General features: G+C 54.6%; 2 protein-coding genes across 3 annotated transcripts; one reads left to right on the top strand and one right to left on the bottom strand.

Annotated features, from left to right (window-relative positions):
- Positions 1–2,908: 2,908 nt before the first annotated feature.
- On the top strand, positions 2,909–4,511 carry SMIM29 (small integral membrane protein 29). The gene is made up of 5 exons (XM_049765298.1): positions 2,909–2,974; positions 3,621–3,795; positions 3,880–3,905; positions 4,105–4,210; positions 4,296–4,511. The coding sequence occupies exons 2-5, from the start codon at positions 3,685–3,687 to the stop codon at positions 4,362–4,364; spliced, it is 312 nt and encodes a 103-aa protein (XP_049621255.1). The 5' UTR covers positions 2,909–2,974; positions 3,621–3,684; the 3' UTR covers positions 4,365–4,511.
- A 1,033-nt stretch (positions 4,512–5,544) lies between these two features.
- On the bottom strand, positions 5,545–13,767 carry HMGA1 (high mobility group AT-hook 1). 2 transcript variants are annotated; one of them, XM_049765295.1, is made up of 5 exons: positions 13,704–13,767; positions 9,530–9,710; positions 7,544–7,633; positions 6,940–6,990; positions 5,545–5,951 (listed from the first exon to the last, which is right to left on the bottom strand). In XM_049765295.1, the coding sequence occupies exons 2-5, from the start codon at positions 9,662–9,664 to the stop codon at positions 5,898–5,900; spliced, it is 330 nt and encodes a 109-aa protein (XP_049621252.1). In that variant the 5' UTR covers positions 9,665–9,710; positions 13,704–13,767; the 3' UTR covers positions 5,545–5,897. The 2 variants fall into 2 exon arrangements, with proteins under 2 accessions (XP_049621252.1, XP_049621253.1); XM_049765296.1 differs by lacking the exon at positions 13,704–13,767 and having other exon boundaries at positions 9,563–9,710.
- Between the last annotated feature and the right edge of the window lie 10,838 nt (positions 13,768–24,605).

Raw genomic sequence — 24,605 nt, 5'->3', positions numbered from 1 at the left:
AGGATGGACTTGGGTTCGATCCCCACTTCCCATATGGTCCTCTGAGCCAGGAGCGATTTCTGAGCACAAGACCAGGAGTAACCCTTGAGCATCACTAAAAAAAAAGACCCCAATTCCTGCCTCTCCCACCCTACCCTCAATCTTACATCCAGAAGGAAGCTGGCCTGACTTTGCTGCAGGTCTCAGAAAGATAGGAATAAAAATGATCATACTTAAAAACCAAAGCCACCAATAACAGAATCGAAATCTAATCTACAACAAGCTAGACACAAAGGGGACCACTTATACTAGCAGCCCGGGGGTAAAGGGGGGGGTATGGGATGCATGCTGGGAACAGGGGTGGGTGGAAAGAGGACAACACTGATGGTGGGAATGCCCCTGATTCAATGTCACTATGTACCAAAAAAAAATTACTGTGAAAGATTTGTAATCGACTTTGGTCAAAATAAAAGTTATTTAATTTAAAAAACATTTTTAAATATTAAGTTAGAACATTTGCCAATATTAGCTATTTTGAAGGTTAATAAAAGGGGCTTGGTCTAAAAAAAAAAGGCAGAAGGGAGGAACACGGGGTGAGATGCACATCATCCGCGGGGAGTCGACTTCTCTGTGGCCCCTGCACCGATCTGCGGTGCTGGACCAGGCTGGACTTCCATAGCTACCCTGGCATGCAGATCCTGGGGACCCCACCCCACTGGTGAGGGTGCTGGAGGACAAGCTGGGGCGTAAGGGAGAGGGTGAGCAGACAGAAGCCAGGCTCACTCCCAGGCACATGGTCCCAGAGCACGGCTGATGGGGGAGCACCCCACGAAAACTAAGAAAAGTTAGGAGTGTGTGGGCCTGGCTCCAGCTCAGACAGAAGGGAAGGGAAAATCTTGAGATCCAGCCTCTGACACTGATGGGTGTCTGGGAGTATCTCAGGCCTCGCCTTCCCTGAGGCATTTTGAGATTGTTGAAGGATCCTCAGTCTCAGGGGCCATGGTAGTTGTGTGCTACTCCTGGGGACATTAAGAATCAATATAGAAGGGCCGGGCGGTGGCGCTAAAGGTAAGGTGCCTGCCTTGCCTGCGCTAGCCTTGGACGGACCGCGGTTCGATCCCCCGGTGTCCCATATGGTCCCCCAAGCCAGGAGCAACTTCTGAGCACATAGCCAGGAGTAACCCTTGAGCGTTACCGGGTGTGGCCCAAAAACAAACAAACAAAAAAACCAACATAGATAGGGATAGCATGAAGGTAAGGCCTTGCATGCAGAAGGACGATGGTTCAAATCCTGGCATTCCATATGATCCCTGGAGCCTGCCAGAAGCGATTTCTGGTGTGACTCAAAAAAAACTAAACAAAAAATCAAGGATCAAGGATCCCTTGTTGCTCCGTGATTTTCAAGCCTTTCAGGAATGTGGCTAGTGGGCAATTGTTGAACAATTGTTCTCAGTCAGTCCGACCAGGCAGTTTCCCCCAATGTTAATGGGGTTTTGCCTCACTGTACCAACAAGAGCATCTTGATGGGGCCAGAGAGAGCACAGAGGTAGGGCGCTTGCCTTGCAGGCAACCAGCCGTTCCAGGACTGATTCGGCAACTTCATATGGTCCCCCGTGCCTGCCAGGAGCAACACAAACACTCTCTCTCTCTCTCTCTCTCTCTCTCTCTCTCTCTCTCTCTCTCTCTCTCTCTCTCTCTCTCTCTCTCTCTCTCTCTCTCTCTCTCTCTCCCTCCCTCCCTCCCTCCCTCTCTCCCTCCCTCCCTCCCTCCCTCCCTCCCTCCCTCTCTCTCTCTCTCTCTCTCTCTCTCTCTCTCTCTCTCTCTCTCTCTCTCTCTCACTCACTCACTCTTGAAAAGACCCAGCTCATTCAGACTTCCGAAGTGTGTGAATTTAATTATGTCCACTTAGCATGTGACCTGTGCCCAGGAGAAATCTCCCCTCCTGTCTGTGCCTCCAAGAGCAGGGCGAGGTTCTTATGGAAAATCCATTCAGAGCAAGCTCTCTGCCTGGTTCGTTGCCAGTCTATTATTTTATTTTATTGCAAGGGGTGACCTCTCAAACGGTGCTCAGGAAGCCAGGAGCCCCTCCTGGTTATTCTCCCTGGGACTCATTGCGAGGAGGCTCCACACTGAGGCGCTGGTCTGGCTGGAGGTGTTGGGATAACCTGGACCACCTGGCAGATGCCAGCAGGACGGTCTCCTGCTGGCATCAGACGTGTGTGGGGGTGGCACTTGGGACGGGCCTTTCTCCTTAATCCTTTTACTCTTCCTCGTGGTGGGTTTCTAGGGGCCCTATTTTTTAGGGATGTCGGTGTCTGAAACACCTGCAAGGCCAGCGCCCTGCCCACTAGACTATCTCTTTGGCCTCTCCATGTCTTGCCTACTCCTCCCCTGGTGGGGCTTTCTCAGAACTTGCAATCATGGGTAGGGTGCGGGGTGCAGGAATTAGGCCCCGGGTGGGTCCAAAGTCCCAGGGAAGGCCGGGCCTCCTGCAGTGCAGCCTTCCTTGGGTTGCTTGGAAAACACTTAAACGGGGCATTGTGGACCCAAGTCAGGGCCCTGCTCACAAAAGAAGTTGGCCCAGTAGCCTGGCCTAACGCTAAGAGGCCTCCACAGTAAAGAAGACAGACGCCTCTCCGGCCCAGGACCCGAACCCGGGGAGCAGAGAGATGAGGGTCAGGGGCCATGCTGGGGCCGCGAGGAACGCCGGGAAAGCGCGCGCTCGCCTTCCCCCACGCGGCGGCGCGACTCTCGGCTTCCCCCTGGCGGCGACAGGAGGTCTCTGCAGCCCGCTCCTTGCCGGCCGTCGCCCCGCCTACTTGCCGCCTCGGCCTCGTGATTGGCCGCTCCCGAATTCTCCCGCCCCCTGCCATTGGCTGCGCCGGCGCCGAGACCACGCCCACTCCCGGATTCTTTGATCATGCGCAGACCGCGCTTCCGGGGCGCGGGACCAGGCCAAGCCTGGTCGTTGCTGTGCGGCCGGCAGCGGCGGGAGGTAAGGCACGGCCAGGCTGCAAGGGTTGCACCCCGGGGGCTTCCCCCCACGACACCCGGCCTGTCTCAGCATGTCCCCCTCGCCTCTGTGGACCCCAGAATGGGTGGTCCAACCTAGCAAGCCCCCAGCACAACCAGGGGTGCAGAGCTGACCCCCCTGGTGCAGGGCTTGGGGACCCCTGAGACTTGTGCATGCAGCTTCCTTGGTTTGTTTGTTGGGGTGCTGACCTCTGGCCCTGGCCAGGAGAGGGGAACCCCATGTGGGCACCCCGACGGAGGTGACATCATTCATCCCCAGATCCTGGGCGCACCCTGCCCATGGTGGCAGGTAGGCCTCATCTTAACAAGACCCCAAGACCCAAAGCCTGGCATCCAGTACAGATTTGGGGCGCTTCTAAGGATGCTCCTGACAACAGCCAAAAGGCCCCGCAGCGTTACCTAACAGTTTCATCTACTATTAGCTGTCCGCAGGCCTGTGTTCTGGTCTGGGGCAGAGCTGGTCGTGGGCACCCACATCTGCAGCCAAGCTCCACCCTAAACGGGTGCATAGGTATCCATCCCCTCATACCCCGGGTTTGTGGAGTGGTGACAGTGCACCCACAATGCAAGAGGGCGGCCAGGCCACTGACCACCTCCTCTGTCCGCAGGGAGCCGGGTGCAGGCGCCCTCCCAGGCACTACTGTCCCATGCTGGGCCCGGGGCGCCGATGCCATGAGCAACTCCACGGTGCCCAGTGCCCCCCAGGCCAGCAGCGACTCCATGGTGGGCTATGTGCTGGGGCCCTTCTTCCTCATCACCCTGGTCGGGGTGGTGGTGGCTGTGGTAAGGAGCCCCTCACCCCAGAAGGCAGAGGGTTGGGGGACCTCACTGTCACAGCTGCCAACTCACACCCCTTCTCTATTACAGGTGATGTATGTGCAGAAGAAAAAGCGGTGAGTGTCCTTGCCCCAGGATAGCCCTGTACCCCCAAAAGCACACGAGGGCACACCCCTTGGCTTGTGGCAGGACTGAAAACCCCTGCACCCCTGGGGCTTGTGTTCTTGCTTATGGTAGAGACCCAGGGTGCAGTCAAGGCTGCTGGGAGTTGAGGGAAGGGACACCCCTAGGCTGAACCCCTTTGCTGCTCCCCAGGGTGGACCGGCTGCGCCACCACCTACTCCCCATGTACAGTTATGACCCAGCTGAGGAACTTCATGAAGCAGAACAGGAGCTCCTGGCTGATGTAGGGGAACCCAAGGTAAGCATTCTGGGGGCTGGGGATCAGGCCCAGCTGGGTTTGCCCTCCTCTTCCCGGTGGGTGACCCTCTTGCACTCCCTTGCAGGTGGTGCATGGCTGGCAGAGCGGAGGCTACCAGCACAAGCGGATGCCCCTACTGGACGTGAGAGCCTGAGTAACCCCACCCCTGCATCCCATCTTCTCCCTCCCTTGGGCTGGCCTCAGCCTGGCTGAAGGGTGTGGCAGGAAGCAGGGCTAATGGGGACTGTTGTATAGTATCCCTTATATATTTTGTAAATAAAATGTTTTGTGGCTAGTAAAACTGATAACTTTTGAGGGGTGTCATGTGAACCTAGGGCTTAACGCTCACTCCTGACTCCGAAGTTGGGGACCACTGGTGACCTGGCATGCCAAACCTGGATCTGGCATCACATGTGGGGAAGGGAAGCACTCTGCACTACCAGTCTACTCCCAGGGATCTCCGTGTTAGAATCAATCCCAGAGCCACGCTTGCTCTATAGCTGTGCTTAGGGGTCTAGGGAATATGCCAGGCAGCCTGGGCCCTGCCCGCTCAGGGAACCACATGGTCCTGCATTAGACAATTCCTGTCTGGAGTGCCCCCCCACACCAAAAGCATGACACCCTACTCCAACCCAAACCCTCACTTCCATCCATCCATACTGACCTACAACAGACTCCAGTCCAGAAAAGGATATTTTTTTATTCAAGTAACTGCAAATAGGAAACCAGAAGGGGGGGCCCCAGGCTGGGACAAATAATGGCTACCTCCTCCCCAACAGAAGAGGGGGGGAAGATGGCCCTCCACGGAACAAAGCCCCCCCACACACTCTGAGGAACATCCCAGGGGCAGAGCCCCACCTTCCCTGGAACTAAGGTGGTCACAGCGCCCCACCACCTGCCTGCCTGCCTGCTTTTGCCTGCCCCAAGAGCGTCTGCGGCAGGGTCGGGGCGAGGCTATTGGCTCTGGCAGCAGCAATGATGGTATTGAAGAATGAAAACAGTGAACAAACAAAAAAACAACACAACTAACTGTCCAGAGGTAGTTTGTGAACAGAGGAAAAGATGGAACCAGAACCTAGGGGGCGGGGGAGGGAGGGTGAGGGGAGCTCCATGTAGGTGGAAAGAGGCCTAGTAAAAAGGGGGTCATTGAAATGCACCCCCACCTTCATCCTGCACCCCACACACAGCCATCTGACCTAATGCAGGTAGCTTGGCCAGACTGAGGAGGAAAAGTGAGTGAGCGCCACGCTGTGGAGAGAAAGGTGAAGGGTGTGATTCAGGGCCACCCCTGCTGCCAGTGGGGTGAGGGGATCGGGGCGTTAGAATGATGGGGCTTGGGCCCCTTTTAAGGCCAAGGGAGCCCACCCAGGTCCCTTAGTGGGAAGCCAGAGGAAAGCATGGGAAAGACGGGGAGCAGGACTCCCCCAAACCAAGAACGACGTCTGGCTGAGGTGGGGGTACAGAATGTGCAGCTAAGTGGCGCTGGACAGGGCATGGGGTCGTGTGGGCCAGAGAGACGCAGGGGACCGAGACCGAAGGAACAGCGGCCCCGGCGGCTGGTGTGCTGTGTAGTGTGTGTTGAGGAGCGGGCAGGCTGGGAGGGGGCGCGAGGGCCTGGGGGGGGGGGCAGGGGTGATGGGCGTGGAGCTGTCCAGTCCCAGAAGAATCTGCGCTGCGGGGTGACCATTCACTGCTCCTCCTCTGAGGATTCCTGCGAGATGCCTTCCTCTTCCTCCTTCTCCTGCGAGGTTTGGGGAGTAGGCACGGGTTATAGCTCTCAGCCAGCGCGGGGCTCCCCTCCCTCCCGCCCCCCAAACCCACCCCCGCCTGGCTGGCCTGCACTCCCTCTCTTGCACATCCTCCGGCTGTCCAGAAGGCGGAGGGCTGAGTCAGGGCTGAGTGTGTGAGTGACTCAGCAACCTCCAAGGCCCAGTTTCATTCATAAAATAAAATAAAAAAAAATTCCACCGCTGGAAGAGGAAGCCAAGGCGGAGAAGCCACACGCGCTGAGCTGGAGGGAGTAGCCAGCTGGGCCCCAGCCCAGGGGCTGGGGGGCAGAGCAGCATGAGCCCCAGGAAGTGACTGGCTCTGTGGGAGGTGATGGCCCAGGGAGGAAATGAGAAGGGAAGCGTTGGAGCATAGGAACCCCCCCTGGTGGTGGCAGGGGAACCTGGCACCCCCAGGGCTGGGTGCAGTGGGGCACCCCCCCCCCCCAAAATCAGCACTGCCTCACTCTACTCACTGGGTGGGAAATGTCAGGACACCCTGGCTGCAGGCTTGTGCCAGGGACCCCACCTCCCAAATGCTGTGTTTCCTGTTACTCAGCAGGCCCTGGCCCCCCTCACCCCGGAATGGAGCCCAAGTGGCTGCTCCCCAGAGTTGGGTGTGCCCCTTAGAGGTGGTCTGGGTAGTCAGGCCACCCATTCCTCATCCAAGCTCTTGATGGGTAGACAAAGAGGAGCCTCCTGCAAAGGCACCCCAGATCTCGGCACCTTCTCAGCCCACTGGACCCATAGCCTTATTTGATAAGGTCTTTCCCAAGACCCCTGAAAGTCAGTCTGTGAGCTCAGGGTCTGCTGTCTCTGGAGAATGGGGGTGAATGAGGGAGGGGACCCATGTGAACCCTTGTCCTGAGCCCTCCAGCCTGTCTGTGCAGGAGGCTATCCAAACATTCCAGCCAGAGTAGGGCATGGATATGCAAGACCCCCCATGGAACCCCGTTCACCTACCAGCTTTTTGGGCCTGCCTCTCGGTTTCCTCCCTGGAGTAGTGCTAATTTTCTAGGACAGAAAAAAGAACCAAGTCAGAACTGGCCCAGACCACACTCACAAATAACCAATGTCCAGTGAAGGGGGGAGGCAGGAGGGCCTTAGACTCACCCCAGCTGGGGATGACTGTCCAGTTTCCCCCCCACCCACATACACACAACGCCCCCCACTCCCTCCTCCACCCATGACTCAGAGGATATGAGTCGTGCCTGAGGAAAAATAAAACACCAAATAGCACTACAAGGCTGGTGGGGCCTCCCCTCCCTGATCTCCCCCAGATCTGTGGAGGCAACCCAGGGTCTCAGCTCAGGCCTGGGTGAGACTGCTCCTCCAAGCTCTCCACCTGGCCCTGCTCCATCAGGAAGGAGAGCCAATCCTCAGTTTCCCCATTGTCCTGAGCAAGCGGAGCCTCCAGAAGGGAGACCCCTCCCAGTCACCAACCCCATAAGTCATGCTGCCCCTAGGCCAAGAAAAGAAAAAACACAACCAGACAGTCCCGACCCAGACAACCTAGGGAAAAGGACGGGGCGCACCGGCCACCCAAACAGACCCCCACAAGCCTCACCCTCGTCTTGGCAGCACCGGCACCCTTGTTTTTGCTCCCCTTCGGTCGGCCCCGAGGTCTCTTAGGTGTTGGCACTTCGCTGGGTTCCTTCTGCAAGGACAGAGGGACGGTCACAGGGCAGGGGCACTCACAACACCTCAAGCTTCAGACAACACTCCCACCCCACCAGAGGAGGACCCATGGGAGAATGATGGGTGTAACCCCCTGCACCCTCACACCCCAACTCAGCCCCACCAGCTCCGAGGATCTTGGCAAGAGTCCTGCTTGGGCCTTAGAAGCCAAGACTGCTGCCACTTAACAAGCAAGAAAAATACGCTCCTGTGTGTAGAGCGTGAGCTTGGCTACTGTTTCCTGGGGTGACTGGCCAGGGGCTGTGGTGGCTCAGTAATCCAATACCCCTACATAGCCACCTCCCTGGTAACCCCAGCACAGACTGGATGAACAGAGCAGAGGAACCCCACACTGACAGCTGGAAGGCCAGAGGATAGTTCAGTGGGTAGGGCACTTGTTATCCTACTGTGTTCAAACCCAGCATCCTAGATGGCCCCCCTCTACCTCCTGTATGTGGGATCCTGTCCCCCTCAAGTCCCAGGGAAGGGAGAAGAGTGTAGGCTATGTTGCCCCTCTTTTTATTCTAGAACCTTCCATGAGGCCTGCCAGCTGTGACCGGAGTCCTCCTGCACTCACCCCCCCCAAGAGCCATTGGGGTCAGGGCTAAGTGGCCCCTACAGGACACCTGCTTCTAGAGCAGTATCAGGGCCACAAGGTGCTGGACGAAGTAGCCGGATCCCAAAATCTGCAGAGCTAGAAGCTAAATATTGAGCATTTAGGGGCGTGGCCCAAAACCAAACAAAAATGCAAAAACCAGGGACAGCTGGATCCCACTACACTGCATCTGGGCAAGCGGTTTGCACCCAATTCCAGATGTTCTGGCCTGCTCCCTTCCTCTCCTTGAGCCCCATAGTGAAATGAAGTTTCGCCAACAGCTCCTGCCTAGCAGGTGCCGCAGCCCCTGGACTCCTGACCCAGAGAGCAAAGGAAAGGAACATCAGGATTCTAGGCAGGCCAGGCTGAGTTTCTTTTCTTTTTTTGGTTTTTGGGCCACACCCAACGGTGCTCAGGGGTTACCAACCACCTTAGGTCCTGGATCGGCTGCTTGCAAGGCAAACCTTTTCCATGGTGCTAGGTAGAGTGCACCTTCCTGCCAGCCACATACCCCTTTCAAAGCCAGTGTACCAAGCAGTTCAAGCCACTCTAAGGAGGCCCTTTTTTGATCCCAGGGCAAGGAAGCACAGGTACTGTCAAGTGTTTAGAAACCTCCAATTAGGGTCTGCCTTGCCAGCACTAGCCTAGGACGGACCGAGGTTCGATCCCCCGGCATCCCCCAAGCCAGGAGCAACTTCTGAGCCCATAGCCAGGAGTAAGCTCTGAGCGTTACCGAATGTGGCCCAAAACACCCCCCCCCCCCAAAAAAAGAAAGAAACCTCCAATTAGACAGTGAAATAGTATATATCCAACTATGAGAAATCTTAAAAGTGCAAAACTTCAGTTTTGTTGGGAAAAAGGCTACTCAAGCCAGCGCTGTCTGAGCACAAGGCCACCTCTGCCTCAACCTTAAGGGGTGGGGGGATCAAGTCCCCCAAACATTGTTGGGATAATTAAAAGAGGGGCCGGAGTGATACTAAGGTTGGTATGACAAGTCTTGCATGCAGCCAACCCAGGTTCAATCCCCAGCATCCATATGGTTTCCCAAGCACTGCCAGGAGTGATCCCAGAGTGCAAAGCCAGGAGTAGCCCTGAAATATTGCCAGATGTGAGCCCAAAACAATAAAAAAGCCTCATTTTTATATGTTACTGGTCTTCTGGCTAAGGAGCTACGACATCCGGTAGCTTCTGTACTGCTTCTACTGCTGGCTTTGACTGCTGAGTTGCATGGCCATCTCCCTAGCCCAATGAGGTAAACTGAGGCACAGATCAGACACCCACCTGACTCCCTACCAGCGCCGTCCCGGCACTCACCGGAGGCTGCTTGCGCGGCCTACCCCGGCCTCGCTTCTCCGTGCCGTCCTTCTCCTGCTTGGAGGCCAAGGGCTGGCTGGACTTTGAGCTCGACTCGCTCATCTTCCCTTCTCTTCGCTGCAGCAGGTAGAGCAGGGAGGCTGGGGTGCTGGGGGGAGGCAGGAGACAAAAGGTGTTAACAACCCATCTGGATTTAGGCATCCCTCCAAAACACACCCTTTAAGATCCATCACAGGAGGTCAAGCCATACACAGGATAGGGAAGCAGAGGGCTTGCCTTACATGCAGCCAACCCAGATTCAATCCTCAGCAACCCATGAACCCTGGAGTCTTATCAGGAGAAATCCCTGAGCAGTCAGCCATCAACACCAAGTAGTCAGTCCCCAACTCAACCACAAGCAATAGTCTGGTTCCCAGAAGTACCTAGGATTCACACCTGCCCAGACTGGGGCGAGGGCAACAAAGTTAGTGCCAACCAACATGCATCCTCAGGTGGGGCTGAGCCATTAATACTGACTCTTTATTGCATAATTAGAAGTCTTTTTTATTGTCACCCCACATCATCAATTGCCCCCCACGCAAGCCAGCCCAGACCTGAAGAGGCTCATGGGGACCCAAAATAACAGCCAAGGCTCAGTCTTGGGTCACATGCCGCCCTCAGGGTCAGCTGAGAACCAAGGACCCCCCCCCCTCCCAACGGCTCCCTGCTGTCCCTCAAGCCCAACCCTGACCTGGTTAGAGGAGCACAAATCAGAACAGCATATGCCCTAAAGAGCTTTGGGGATTCAAAGATGGGAAGCACCAGGGGAAGTGTGAGAGAAGTTTGTTGGGAGGCCCCCCATGCTAGTGTCCCTGAAAAACAAGTTTATTCAGAAGGGTGTCCTTTGTAGGATACCAGGGGACAATCTAAAACTCTTAAGTTTTGGGGCTGGAGCAGTGGCACAAGTGGTGGGGCATTTGCCTTGCACGTGCTGACCTAGGACAGACCTGGTTCCCCACCAAGCCAGGAGTGTATAGCCACCAGGTGTGGCCCATAAACAACAACAACAAAAAACAACAACTTTTTTTGTTTTTGTTTTGTCTAAGTTTCTAGTAAGAAATCTGCTTGATGTAAGCAGTCCACTCATTCCAAGTTCACCTAAACCCTCTCACTGCCACCACCCCTGCTGCCTGTATAGCCACCACCTCTTCCAGGCCTTAAGGACAGGGAGGGCGACCTGAGCTAAAAGGACTAGTGTGCAAGATTCGTGGGTATAAGGCACAAGTTGGATGCCCAGCAGAGCTAGGTGTGAGCAAAAGTACTGCTAAGTGTGGCCCCACAAAAAAAAATTTTTTTTTGGTTTTTGGGCCATATCCAGCGGTGCTCAGGGGCTACTCCTGGCTGTCTGCTCAGAAATAGCTCGTGGCAGGCACGGGGGCACATATGGGACACCGGGATTCGAACCAACCACCTTGGGTCCTAGATTGGCTGCTTGCAAGGCAAGCACCACTGTGCTGTGCTATCTCTCAGGCCCTTTTTTAAGCCACATCCTGCGATGCTCCTGGCTCTGCACTCAGCAATTAACTACCCCTGGCAGTACCTCAGATCACACGGGATGCCAGGGATTGAACCTGGGTCAGTCGCATGCAAGGTTTAGTGCCCTCCCAGCACCCCAAAAATTGTTTCCTGGTTTTTAGGCTCCACCTGGTTGTACTCAGGAGGCTTACTCCTGGATCTGTGCTCAGGGATCACTCCTGGCAGGGCTTCAGAGACCATATGTGGTACCAGGGATTGTGCCCAGATGGCCTACGTGCAAGGCTCGCACCCTCGGCACCACTCTCAGGAGACCTGGAGGCACCATCTCGCTATGCGGGGGTGTGTGTGCCAGTGTGGCGAGGCCTTCTGCCAATCGCTGCAGGGACCAAGCCAGCGTTAACTGGCCTCCACCTGGCTCACCAAATAGAACTAGAACATCTGAAAGTGACTTCTTTCCCTGCCCAGATTTCCCCCCTCAAAGGCAAGAGAGAGCGGCGGCTTCTGCTAACTTTGGGGAGGGCTCCCCATCCTAAGGGTATCGAGATGTTGGAGACGGCGGGAGGGACCTGGGTGAATCGTAATCATTCAATTTTATCCTGTTTCAGACTCAGAGACCCTTTTAAACAAGGTGGTGGCTGATTTATCCCGCTCCCGTCATTAGTGGCTTGGCCGAGCTCTGTAATTACAGGCAGTGATTAGAATCTTCTATTACACCACAGGTTCCCCCCCTTCAAACTAAACATCAAAATTAATCAGCTAAATGAGCGCTGACCTAACACGAGGTCCGCCACAGGCACCCCCAGAGGGAGAGAGGGAGGAGAGGGGGGAAGAAACGGTGAGATAGACAGACCTGGCCGGGCCTCCCTCCCTGGAACCTCTTGCATCATCTGGGGCGCCCCCCAGTTCTGGGGTAGGGGGGTGGAGGAGACCCCTTAAATCCACTCCCCAGGCCAGGCCAGGCCTCCACCCACCGCCTGCGGCCCTCCCCTCCCCAGAAACCCAACAAATGCTTTTATTTTTCCCCCCCTCCCTCTTCCACCTGTTTCCAAACATCAGCTAGGCCCGGTGCCTGGCTGGCCTAGGCCAAGATTTTTTTAGGGTCCGTTTAAAAAAAAATAAAATACCCAACTTGATAACTAAATTTATTTTTTCTTCTGCAAGCTCGCTCCCCCTGCGCCCTCCTCACCAACCCTCAAGACCCCCCGCCCCCTAATTTTCTCACTCGGTGCACGACAAAGCAGGTTTTCTCAAAATGTTGGGGATGGTGGGCTGGGGAAGGACCCTCCACGAAACGGTCCTGGGGTTCAATAAATAAAAGTTTTCTGGGGGAAAAAATTTTTGCAATGGCTGGGTCTGGCAGGGCCCAAGGTCACCCGGGGCCTGGGTCCCCTTCGCAGCCCGCCACCTTCCTGCTTGCTTGCTCGCTTGCTTGCTTGCTTGCTTTGCTTTGCTTGCTGAGCCGGGCCAGGCCAGGCCGCAGGGCGACGGTGCCAGCGTCAGGCCCGCGCGCCGGCCGGCCGTTGGTGGCGATGGTGGCAGGCAGGGCCGCGGGATCCAGGGGGAGCGCGCGGGGCGGCGGGGGAGGGGCGCAGCGCGGGAAACCGGTGCACCCCGACCCGACCGCGTGCCCCGCCACGCGGGTGCAAGCGGGGGCCCCGCTTCCCGCCAGACGGGGGCACCCAAGATCGCCTCGGGGGCAAGCAAGCAGGAAACCTGGCTGGGTGGGCGACGCAGGAAAAGAAAGCAAGCCAGCCAGCCACTCACCCACCCCCACTTCCCAACCTTTCCTTTGCAAGAAACCAAAAAGCTGCACCCCCAAAAAAGAGCTGAACCCCAAGAATGAAGAGAGGTTAAAAAATAATAAAAAACAAACATCTCAAAGCAGGGGGGAGACTAGTCCCGACAGAGCCCGGGCCATGCAAAGCGGAGGAACCAGTTTTATGGGGGCGGAGGAGGCCAAGGCCTAGTGTGGTTGGGGTTCGAGCAGGTAAGGGGAATAAAGTCGGGGGTGTTCCAGGGAGCACCCTAAATTCATCCCCAACGGCCCCCCGACCTGCCTGGCCTATGCAGGGGAGGGAAAAAATAAAAAGGAGGCGCCTAGAGAAAGGCCTTGGGGGGGATGGGGCCCTGCTTTATTTTTTTGCGGGGTTCCTGGCCCACCCCAGCCCCCTCCCTCACTTGCACAACTTCCCTGGGCGGCGTTGGTGGGGGGGATTTGGGGGCCCCCCCAAAAAACCCCCAAGCAATGCAGAGTCAGGAAGGGATGGAAGAGAGAGAGAGAGAGAGAGAGAGAGAGGGAGGCAGGCTTGCGCGAGGTGCACCGGGGCGGGCGCCTGGCTCCGCGGGGGTGCAAGCTTGGGGCTCTCCCTTCCCCCCCGCACCCAGGCACCGCGCGCCTTTCTGGGTCCCCGGGGCCCCTCAAAAGACCTCCAGGGAGCCCCGAGGGTGCTTATGTTAAGGGGGCGCCCTCCCCAGCCCCCCCCAATCAAGCCGGCCTGGTTATGAATAAATAAAATAAAAGCCCTGGAAGGGGGGGGAAAAAAGGGGGGAAAGCTGCATGCAAGACTACAGAAGCGGGGTGCGGGGGGGGGGAGCACCCCCTTTTTCACCCCCTAGGAGGACTCACCGCGAGCTCGGCCGCTCCGGGCTGCCGGGCGCTGGATTTGGGGGGGGCCCGGCCTTGCTAGCTTGCTTGCAGCCGCCGCTTGCTGGTTGGGGTTTTTTGCAAATGCGGATCTGAAAGCAGGAGGGGACAAGGGAGAGAGAGACACGCTCAAGGGACCGCCGCCTCGTGCTCTGCCGCCCAGGCCCCCCCCCCCACTTGGGGGGTTATTTATGTCACCTCCCGGCCCCCCCCCAAAAAAAATTATTCTCCCTCCTGCAGAGGAAAAGGGCGAGCCTTTAAGGTGGGTGTGGGGGTGCAGGAAGCAAGGCCCCGATGGTGTCTAGAAATAAATAACCTCATTAAAAGGGTTTTTTAAAAAAAAAAAAAAAAAAGGAGGGTGCAAAAAATTTTCAAAAATAAAAGCAACCACCGGAGCGGGGTCTCGAACTCACGCCTTCCTGGAGCCGCGCCAACGGCCAGAAATAGCCGCGCTCGGAGTCCCAATTAGAGGAGCGCAGCCCCGGCTCAGGGGAGCTTAAAAAGAGCGACCCAGGGGCACGGGGGACGGGCCCGCCCCCCGGCGTCGCGTCACGCGCGGGGCGTGGCCATGCAAATGAGGCCCGGGTTTAAAAGGGCGCCGCCCGCGCGCCCGCCCTCCAGTCGCCGCCGCCGCGTGCGGGTGGGTGGGTGGCGTGGGAGGGAGGAGCCTACGCGCTGCGTGCTTTGGGGGGGCTCCCGCCCACCCGCTACGGCGGCTTGGCTTGTCTGTCGGGGGCGCGGGAAAACGTGGGAAGGTGCCGTGTAGTGTGCCTTGGGAAAAGCATCACTTTCCGCCCTGGGGGTGGCGGGGGAGTGGGGAGTAGGGCCTAATCTGATTTTCCCAGGCTGGGATTTCTTTTTGGGGGTTATGGCTTGCAACCCCCAAGGGGTTATGTCTTGGGGGGGAAATCCTAAAAATAAAATTTTAAAAAAAGGCTGTGGGATTCATTCAGGTTGATTGCCCCAGCAGGGCTGCAGGTTCATGCAATGATTTGCCCCACTTCCAAGCCCCCCCAACTCACCCCCAGCAGGACAGGTGTCTCAAGTCAGGCTTGGGCGCTGCAGTGTGGGCCCCGCCGTGGAAAGCCTTGTCTCAAGTCTGGGGCAATGCAAATGTGCAACTTCACTTGTGAAACGCGCTCCTATAGGATGCCAGGCCCGCCAGCCAGCCAGTCAGTCACCCCTCCTAGCCGCCTCCTCCTCCTCCTCCTCCTCCCTCCTCACTCCAGGTGCCGCCTTCCCGCGCGCGCCAAAAGCCCAGGGCTGGGTGTGGGTCGCAGGTCCTGCTAGCTGCCTTGCTGCATTTTGTGTCTGGAGGTGACCCACGCTTTGCTCCCTGGCTTCCTCCACGTTGACCTTTTTTTTTTTTATTTCTTTTTCCATCTCCAAAGCGGGGTCAGCGGTCAACCTTTTTGGAAACCCTTTTTTTTTTTGGAGGGCAAAGGGGGCTGAATGGAGGGAGGGAGGGAGGGTGCGCGCCATGGCCTCCCGGCTCTACAAAGACTTGTTGCACAACCCAGAAGGAAGCCCGAGGGGGTGGGTGGGGTGGGGGTGCGGAAGATGGCGGTGGGAGAGGAGAAAAAGGGCGCCCCGCCGTCGAGAGTGCACCCGGGAAGGGAGGCCCACCTCCTCCTAGGCGGGCTTGGGTTGGGGCCCCCCTCCATCCTTCCCAGCCCCCTGCCCCGTGTGATGCAGGCCATTGCAATGCAATGCAATGCAAGTGACACAGGGCTGTGTGACTCACATCTTTCCCCCCCCCCCACACACACACACACACACACTCCCCTTCTTCCTCCCTGGTCATCCAGGGAAGGCCCAGCCCCCCCGTCCTCAGTGGAGGGGGGCTAGCCCGGCCGCCTAGGCTAGGCTGGGCGGGGAGGGGAAGCCTCAGGGGCCGGCCTCCCAGTTGCAGGAATGTTTCAGGAATGTTTCCGGTGGGGGTAGGGAGCCCGGGCTGGGCCCAGCCCCCCTCTGGGGGTGGGCTGCACGTGCTGGGTCTGTGGAGGGGTGGGGGTCCCCTCCACAACATCACTGCACCACCCCTAACTGACTTCCAGGGTTGCATGGCTGCATCCTGGGGGAGCCGGCGTCCTGGGCACTCCCGCGCCCAGGTGTCCACATGCGGCCGGGTGGGGAGAGGAAATCACCGGAGGGCGCAGGGGTGCGGCGTGGGGGGCTGGGGGAGGGGCGACCTGCCCCCTTTGTCTGAGCCGGTGGGGGTGGGGCCGGTGGGAGGCGCGCGGCTCGCTCCCTCTTGTCTTTTGTGCCCGCCGGGCCCAGCGTGGCCCAAGTAGGCCGGCGACCACTGTGACAGTGGGCCCAGGCGCGCATGGGCGCCTTGGTGGCCGTGGCAGGGCCGGACGAGCCATCCTTCCTCCCCCTGGACTCCCTGGCAGGTCACCGGTGTCCTCCGGCCCCACGTCCAGGCCCCCAAGGAACCCCGAGGTGGCCTAGGCCTCTAGGCCCCAGATTGGGGTGCCTGGACCTTGCAAGCGCTTGCAGTAGCTCAGCTCACCTCGGGGCACCTCTCTGCTCCCTTGGTTTGGGTTGGCCAGGCCCTGATCGCCCCCCTCTGGGATCTTCCGTCTCCAGTGGGCTGTGGGGGAAAACTTGGCCAACTTTGGGGCCCATTTGGAAGAAGTCGATTGGGTTTTTTTCTTCTTCTTTTTCTCATTCCTAATGTTTTTTTCCCCTCCGCTGGATTTCTCACCCACTTGTTTTTTAAATCCCGGTGTTGTGTGTGTTTTTGTAAGCCACCTCAAACCTTCTGGAAGGAGGCAGGTATAAATAAATTGGTGGGCAAATATAGTAGCTTGTTCTTCTCCAGGATCACCCACACCCTTGAAATCCAAATAACAACACCACCACCCCCATGACCTCCACCGCCTAAGTAGCCTAAGTCTTTTTACGTGGCCAATGCCTTTCCTTTCCTCTTTCACTAAGGGTTCAGAGGAGTCAAGACTGAAGAGAAAAAGATTAGTAGGACATAGCCCCTCAGGCAAACCTATCTAAGAGAAACCAGGGAAACAATGCAAAGATGGGTGTGAGGCCAGCGAAAGTATTTGGTCATTCTTTCAGTATTTCTTGAGACCTGTTATCCTACAAACTAGGAAATGGGGCGGTCCAAGCTCTCAGTAAAAAACTGACCCCCTCAATGTGAGCTGCTTAGAGAGAAGCTTGCATTGGTGCTTCGGGCGCTGGAGTGGTTAGGAATCTGGCAGATTTGAGAGGAGGGCCTTGAGCCCAGTTGGATGGGGTTTGGTTTGGACAGGCAGAGACAGGAACTGTTCTAGGTTCTGGGATAGCCCACAAATTGGTTCAGGGCCTTGGGATCACAGGGATGTTGGTAAGTTGGCCCATCACAGACCGTGACCCCCACAGGAAGATTTTTTCTTCCTGTTGTGAGCTGGGGCTATACAATTTTCACAGGACACCCACCCCCCCCCCCCCCAGACCATGTGAAGTCAGCAAAGAGCTCCAGGCTTATACGGGGACTTCTGGTCATCTTGCTGGATAACTGAAGTTTTCTCAGCTCCTTTTCACTGAAGCTGTTGGGTTCTTCCTGAGAGGGGCGTGTGTCCTTTCTCTACATAGCTAAGTGGAGGAACCTGACAAGCTTATCTCCCTCCTGGTCTTGGTGTGTGACTGACTCTGCAGAGGCTGGGATAAAGTGAGGGAGTGTTTGATCCACACCTCACAGATCAGCATATTGACTGGATGGGGGAGGGTGGCTCAGCCCGGTTGGAAAAAAAAAAAAAAAAATATATATATATATATATATATGCTTTGCATGCAATAGCCCCAGGGTTACCTGTACAAATGAATCCCCCTAGCTCTAAGCTTTGATAATGGCTCCAAACAAATGATAACCAAAAAAACATGAGCTTGTCATTTTACCTTTTATTTCAGTCAGCTGCATTTTGAGGGGAAAAAAAAGAATAGTTTTATTTAGTGATGAGGTTAGCTCACTTCCCTAAAAAGAATGGCACAGAAGAGTAGCAATGTCCTCTGGGTTCTCCCATATAGAGGAGAAATGGGAGGAGGAAGGCAGAAGGGAAGCAGAGATGGCCTAGCATAGTGTATTATCCAAACCAGATATTTAGGGTTTCTTTTTTGGGAGGAAGGGGATTTGAGGCCACACCCGATGGCACTCCAGTTACTCTTGACAGCTCAGAAACCACCTCCTGGCAGATTCTGGCAACCATATGAGATGCCAGGATCAAACCCGTGTCAGCTGTGTGCAGGGCAAAGGCTCTAACCCGCTGTGCTATTGCCGCAGCCCTTTTGGGGGGTTCTTTTGGGTTTGGGAACCACACCTAGTGGTGGCATAAGGCTCAGGTGATACTTGGGTGGGGCATGCAATGCTGAGGATCAAACCCAGGTCTCCCAAATGCAAAACTAAAAACTATGCATCATGGGACTGGAGCGATACTATAACAGGTAGGAATTTGCAGACAGCTAACCTTGGGTTAGTCCCTGGCATCATATATGGTCTCCTGAATGGTTACCAAGAGTAATGCCTACTGCAGAGTCACTAACCCCATAACTCAGTAACTCCCAGTAACTCCTGAGCATTGCCAGGTATGACCCAAAAAAACAAAAAAGCAAAAGCAAAAAAAGATTACATGCATCACATTAGTCCTTTCAGCCATCTTCCAAGGAGTATTCAGTATTCAATGAATTACTGGCAGCAATTCTTGCCTAATAGGTGCAAAAAACATTATTGGTGCTGAGTACTGCTGAGGTCCCTGTGGTGCTGGGGACCACTGGGTCCACTTTGATGGAGTTTGGGTAGGGGGGTGTCCTTCGCGGCTATATCCAATTCTGGGTAAATGGGACATGAAGAACAAGGGATCAAACCCAAGTCAGGGCCATTCAACCCTCATGTCCTATACTCTTTTTTCCGTTTGGAGGGAGTGTGGATGCCACAACAGACTGTTCTCAGAAGTTCTTGGGTTCGTGCTAGTAGCCCAGTGATAAGAAAGGTCATCTTGGGCTGGAGAGACAGCATGGAGGTAAGGCGTTTGCCTTGCATGCAGAAGGTCATTGGTTCGAATCCCATATGGTCCCCCGGGCCTTGCCAGGAGCGATTTCTGAGCATAGAGGAGCCAGGAGTAACCCCTGAGAGCTGCCCGGTGTGACCCAAACCCCCCCACCACCACCAAAAAAAAAGAAAAAAGATAAAGGTCATTTCGCAGCGTTCAAATGTTCAAGACCCAGTTGTCCTGGGGATCCAACTGGAACAGCCACAATGCAAGGCAAGTGCCTTGACCTCTGTACTATCTCTCCAGCTCCATCAGTAATACTTTTACAGGATTCAGGTTCCATTTTAGCACCACTTAGTCTCTGCAAGTACAAAGCCAGAGTAGCCCCTGAGCACCACAAGGCACGGCAACCTCCAAAAAATATAAAAACAAAAATCTTCAACTGATGAAAGCGATATATCAATGCACAGAACCTGTGCTCAGCTCACAAGGGGTTTCACGAAGTGCCACCAGCCTTCGGATCAATGAACAACACTTCCAGCACCTGTAAATAATATCCATCCGGACTTTTCTATGGCATCTTTAGTTTTCCTTCTTTGTGCATTTCTGGTGGTGCCCAGTGTCCTGTATGCCCTCGGGGTCGGTTTCAGTATGAACTGTACCCATCCATGTCACGATGTTTGGCAGAAGTATGCTCACGTGCATTCATGTTCTATCTGTCCAAAGGCATTTGTTCTCTTCTGATTTGGGGCTATTACAAAGAGTGCTGCTGCGAATGTTCTAGAACATGTCTTGGGGAATATACGTGCTATTTCTCTCGGTTATGTGCTTGGGAGAGGAATCCTGGACTACAGGCTGCATATGCGAGGCTTTTACAGACACGCAGGACACTGACCCATACAGGATGCCACTAGTATGTGAGATCAGACTTTCCAAAGGTCTACCATGGGTAGGGTGTTGGCCTCCCATGCAACTATATGGGTCCCCCCCCCCAAGCCTTGCCAGGATTGATCCCTTGAGTGCAGAGCCAGGAGTAAACCCTGAGCACTGCCAGGTGTAGCCCCCAAAAGAAAATACTCATTACAGCTGGAACTCACCAGAATCATATCACTCAGGATCAAGCCACAATCAATCCAGATTCAGGGTAGGGTCACCTCGTAATATAGTGTTTCTTTAGTTTGTTTTATTTGGGGCCAGGGGTGATTCCCCAAGTTCTCAGTGGCCCCAGAGGCACTTCTGCCAATACTTGGGTCAACAGGAACACATGTTAGGCCCCAGTGGTATAGCATTGACTCCCTGGGGCCACATCTGTTTGTGATACTGAACATCACCACCAAGACCAATACCCCTTCCCCACCCCTCAGTTTCATTAATCTCAGGACTAGTGCAGCTGCAAATGATAGTACTAGCTGGTAGGGAGTTTGTCTTGCACCTGAGTTCGATCCCCAGCATCCCATATGGCCCTCCAGCCTCCCCGCCACCCCCCCCCATCACCCAGATACTGTCAGCTGGAGCAGGCCTACATGCCCATCTACGTGCTGCGCAGGAAGACTGAGTGACCTCCAATGGGGTTGGGCCTTGGTGGCTTCCAACTTTCAGAGAATGAATGGGAGGCTCAGAGCAGACATCTTCTTGTCGCTGTCTTTTCTTTTCCAGACCTTCCAAGCAGTGCTCTGGCACCTGAGGGCCCCGTCAGCAATTCTCAGTCAGCCAGAGAGGCAGGTCAAAGCAAGCTGTGAACTACATCACCAGCAACCCGGGCAGCCTTGCTGTGCTGAAGAGTTTGCTTATTAGGACAACATGGTGCCTAGGATGGAACCCAGATCACCATACTCTTTTCCCACACCCCACTGCCTTCTTATTTTGGGTTATTTTTTTTGTTTGGAGGTTTTGTTTTGTTTTTGTTTTTTGGTTGGTTTTGTTTTGTTTTTGGCAATGCTCTATTGCTCAGAAATCACTCCTGACAGGCTCGGTGGACCATATGGGATGTCGGCATTCGAACCACCATTCTTCTGCGTGCAAAGCAAATGGCCTACCTCCATGCTACCTCTCTGGCCCCTGTTTGGTGTGTTGTTGTTGTTGCTGTTGTTTGCCATACCTGTTGGTGCTCAGAGGTTACTCCTGGCTCTGCATTCAGGGATCACTCCTAGTGGGCTCAAGGGACCATATGGGAATGCCAGGGATCAAAACCCGGGTTGACCACATGCAAAGCAAGCACCCTACCCTCTGTAATATCATTCCAGACTCTTTATTTTATTTGTATGTCACATCTATCAGTGTTCAGGAAATGTTCTGGCTAGTGCTATGGTCAGGGCTACGCCCAGTGGTGCTCAGGGGCCATGTAGTAACAGAAATCAATTCAGGCCTCCCACATGCCAAAACATGTGCCCAATCCCTTGAACTGTCTCTAACCAGGCTTCACTGTTTTTATTTGGGGCAAGGAGGAGTGTCACACTCTGCAGTACTCAGGACTTATTACCAGTTCCATACTTAGAAATTACTCCTGGGCCCAGAGAGATAGCACAGCGGCATTTGCCTTTGCAAGCAGCTGATCCAGGACCGAAGGTGGCTGGTTCGAATCCAGGTGTCCCATATGGTGTCCCCTCCTCCCCACCCCCCCCACCCCCCCACCCCCTCACTCCCCCCCCCCCCCCCCCCCGTGCCTGCCATGAGCTATTTCTGAGCAGACAGCCAGGAGTAATCCTGAGCACCGCTGGGTGTGGCCCAAAAACCAAAAAAAAGAAAAAAAAGAAATTACTCCTAGCAGTGAATGGGGGACCATATGGGATGCTAGGGATTGAAACAATGCCAGTCCCCTACCTATTGTTCTATCTCTCCAGCTCCTGGGCCCCACTCCTCTCCAGGTTTAGAAAACATTGAGGAAAGGGATTATTGACAGGCACAATCTGAATGAATATGTCCTATTGGGTTCTAGGTTGATTATGCTACTACTTTGATTTTTACTGATTTTTTTTTTTTTTTTTTTTTACTGAGCTTCAGTGGGCAGAGAAATAGAGTGGATAGGAAGCCCACTCAGCTGACCCAGGCTCAAACCCTCCTGTACAATTATGGATTCCTAGGGCCGGAAAGAGAGCACAGCGGTAGGACATTTGCCTTGCAGTCTGATAACTTGGACAGACCCGGGTTCAATCCCTGGCATCCCATATGGTCCCCTGAGCCTGCCAGGAGCAATTTCTGAGCGCAGAGTGAAGAGTAACCCCTGAGTACTGCCGGGTGATGCCCCCCCACAAAAAAAAACAATTATGAGTACCTGAGCCCTGCCAGGAATGAGCCCTGAGCACATCCAGGTGTGACCAAACAAAAAAAGACAAACATGGCACGAAAGGCACCATTGCACAGCACACTGCCTGCAGTTTTGGGTGTGAAGTAGGTTCCAGCATGGGAGGAGTGAAATTTGGAGGGACAAGGACAGGTTGCTCCTGTGCAGTACCAGCCTCATAATCAGGTATTGGGGAGAGGTTCAGATTCAGGGGCTCCGTCCTGGTGTCTCACTTCTTTTTTCTTTTCTTTTTTTTTTGGTTTTTGGGCCACACCCGTTTGACGCTCAGGGGTTAGTCCTGGCTATGTGCTCAGAAATCGCCCCTGGCTTGGAGGGACCATATGGGACGCCGGGGGACAGAACCGTGGTCCATTCCTTGGCTAGCGCTTGCAAGCAGACACCTTACCTCTAGTGCCACCTTCCCAGCCCCACTTTTTCTTTCCTTTCTTTCTTTTTTATTTATTTTTTTTTTTTTTTGTTTTTGGGGTCACACCCGGCCATGCTCAGGGGTTACTCCTGGCTGTCTGCTCAGAAATAGCTCCTGGCAGGCACGGGGGACCATATGGGACACCGGGATTCAAAACCAACCACCTTTGGTCCTGATTGGCTGCTTGCAAGGCAAAACGCTGCTGTGCTATCTCTCCGGGCCCCTCACTTCTTTTCTCAATGTGGGGAACTCAGCAGTGGCTATCCAGCAACTGAGCCATGGTGGCAGGAGGCCCTTCCAGTTCTTTCCCAGGCACTTCTGTGACTACTGCAGTTTAAGTTTCTTTTCACCTAAAACACTCTGCAAGTCTCCCCTCAGCTGACAGATTCTTTGTGGACTCTTCTCTCACAAAATAACAATAATCCCTGAAAAAGACCACCAGGCCTTGCAGTCTAAACCCCACTCCTTCTTCCTTCTTTCACACACACACACACACACACACACACACACACACACACACACACACACACACACACACACACCTCCTACCTTTTGTTAAAATTTAGTCACACCTTCCTCCTCTAGATTCTCCACATCTGCCAGAGTGTGAGTCACCACCAGGACCTTTGCACTTCCCATGGCCCTGTCCCACAAAATCTCCTTCTAGGTCTTCCTCAGGGCTTGCTCTTTCGCTGCATTCTGGTCTCTGTTTAATATTAGAAAACGGCACATGTGGGGCCAGAGCGATAGCATAGCAGTGGGGCATTTGTCTTGCACATAACTGACCTGGGACAGACCCGGGTTCAATCTCCAGCATTCCATAAGGTTTCTGAGCCTTGCCAGGAGTGATTTCTGAGCACAGAGCCAGAAGTAACCCCTGAGCATCGCCCAGTGTGACCCAAAAACAAAAAGAGAAAACTGTACACCTTGTGCTGAGGAGAAAGTTAAAGGGCTGGAACAAGTACTTTGGTTTCCTGAGCACCACTGGGTGTGTCCACTTCCAAAACTCAACTGTCTTGGGGCACACACACACACACACACACACACACACACAATTTTTTTATTTTGTTTTTTATGTTACATCTGGCAGCTCTCAGGGGTTACTCCTGGCTCTGCATTCAGAAGTCACTTCTGGGGGCCGGAGGATAGCCACAGCGGCATTTGCCTTGCAAACAGCCAATCCAGGACCTAAAGGTGGTTGGTTCGAACCCCAGTGTCCCATATGGTCCCCCGTGCTGGCCAGGAAGCTATTTCTGAGCAGACAGCCAGGAGTAACCCCTGAGCACTGCAGGTTTGTGGCCCAAAAACAAAACAAAACAAACAAAACAAAAAATGGTCACTTCTGGGGCTGGAGAGATAGCATAGAGGTAGGGTGTTTGCCTTGCATGCAGCGATCCAGGATGGACAGTGGTTCGAATCCTGGCATCCCATATGGTCTTCCCGTCCCTGCCAGGAGTGATTTTTGAGCACAGAGCACAGAGCCAGGAGTAACCCCTGAGCGCTGCTGGGTGTGACCCAAAAAAACAAAACAAAACGAAAAAAACCAGAGTCACTTCTGGCAGGCTCAGGGGACCATATGGGATGTCGGGATCCAAAACTGGGGTCCGTTCTGTATTGGCTGCGTGCAAGGCAAATGTCGTACTTACTGCTGTGCTATTGCTCTGGCCCCACAAAAAACTGTTTGTTTTTTTTTTTTTTATAAAATCTATTAAGCCCAGATAACTTGGGGGAGGGGAAAGTGCTCAGGGTTCAAGCCTGGTTCAACAGTTGAGAGACCAGACGGGGTGCCAGGGATTGAACCCGAGTTGGTCTAAGGCAAGGCGAACTCCTGAGCCCCTTGTACCGTCCTTTTGGCCCTCCCGGACACACTTCTACTGGGCATTACTTCACTTGCACCTGCCTTTGAACTGGTCTTTCTTTTCCCTTCCTTCCTTCCTTCCTTCCTTCCTTCCTTCCTTCCTTCCTTCCTTCCTTCCTTCCTTCCTTCCTTCCTTTCTTCTTTTCTTTTCTTTCTTTTTTTTTTTCTCAGAAATTGCCCCTGGCATGCACGGGGGACCATATGGGATGCAGGGATTCGAACCACCTCCTTCTGCATGCCAGGCAAACACCCTACCTCCATTCCATCTCTCCGGTCCGGTCCCTGAACTGGTCTTTCTTTTTTTTTTTTTTTTTTTTTTTTTTTGTTTTTGGGC

Source organism: Suncus etruscus, chromosome 18 (genome assembly GCF_024139225.1).
Source record: "Suncus etruscus isolate mSunEtr1 chromosome 18, mSunEtr1.pri.cur, whole genome shotgun sequence".
Lineage (NCBI taxonomy): Eukaryota > Metazoa > Chordata > Mammalia > Eulipotyphla > Soricidae > Suncus > Suncus etruscus.
This window is presented reverse-complemented; position numbering and strand designations above follow the sequence as displayed.

Bases quoted from the DNA above. Each gene is read 5' to 3' on its own strand.
- SMIM29 (XM_049765298.1), top strand. From the start codon at position 3,685: ATGAGCAACTCCACGGTGCCCAGTGCCCCCCAGGCCAGCAGCGACTCC. The intron at 3,796-3,879 runs GTAAGGAGCCCC...TCTCTATTACAG, and splicing joins TCGGGGTGGTGGTGGCTGTG to GTGATGTATGTGCAGAAGAA. The intron at 4,211-4,295 runs GTAAGCATTCTG...ACTCCCTTGCAG, and splicing joins CTGATGTAGGGGAACCCAAG to GTGGTGCATGGCTGGCAGAG.
- HMGA1 (XM_049765295.1), bottom strand. From the start codon at position 9,664: ATGAGCGAGTCGAGCTCAAAGTCCAGCCAGCCCTTGGCCTCCAAGCAG. The intron at 7,634-9,529 runs GTGGGTGTCTGA...CTGTCCTTGCAG, and splicing joins CGGCGCTGGTAGGGAGTCAG to AAGGAACCCAGCGAAGTGCC. The intron at 6,991-7,543 runs GTGAGGCTTGTG...TTTCTGTCCTAG, and splicing joins CCGGTGCTGCCAAGACGAGG to AAAATTAGCACTACTCCAGG.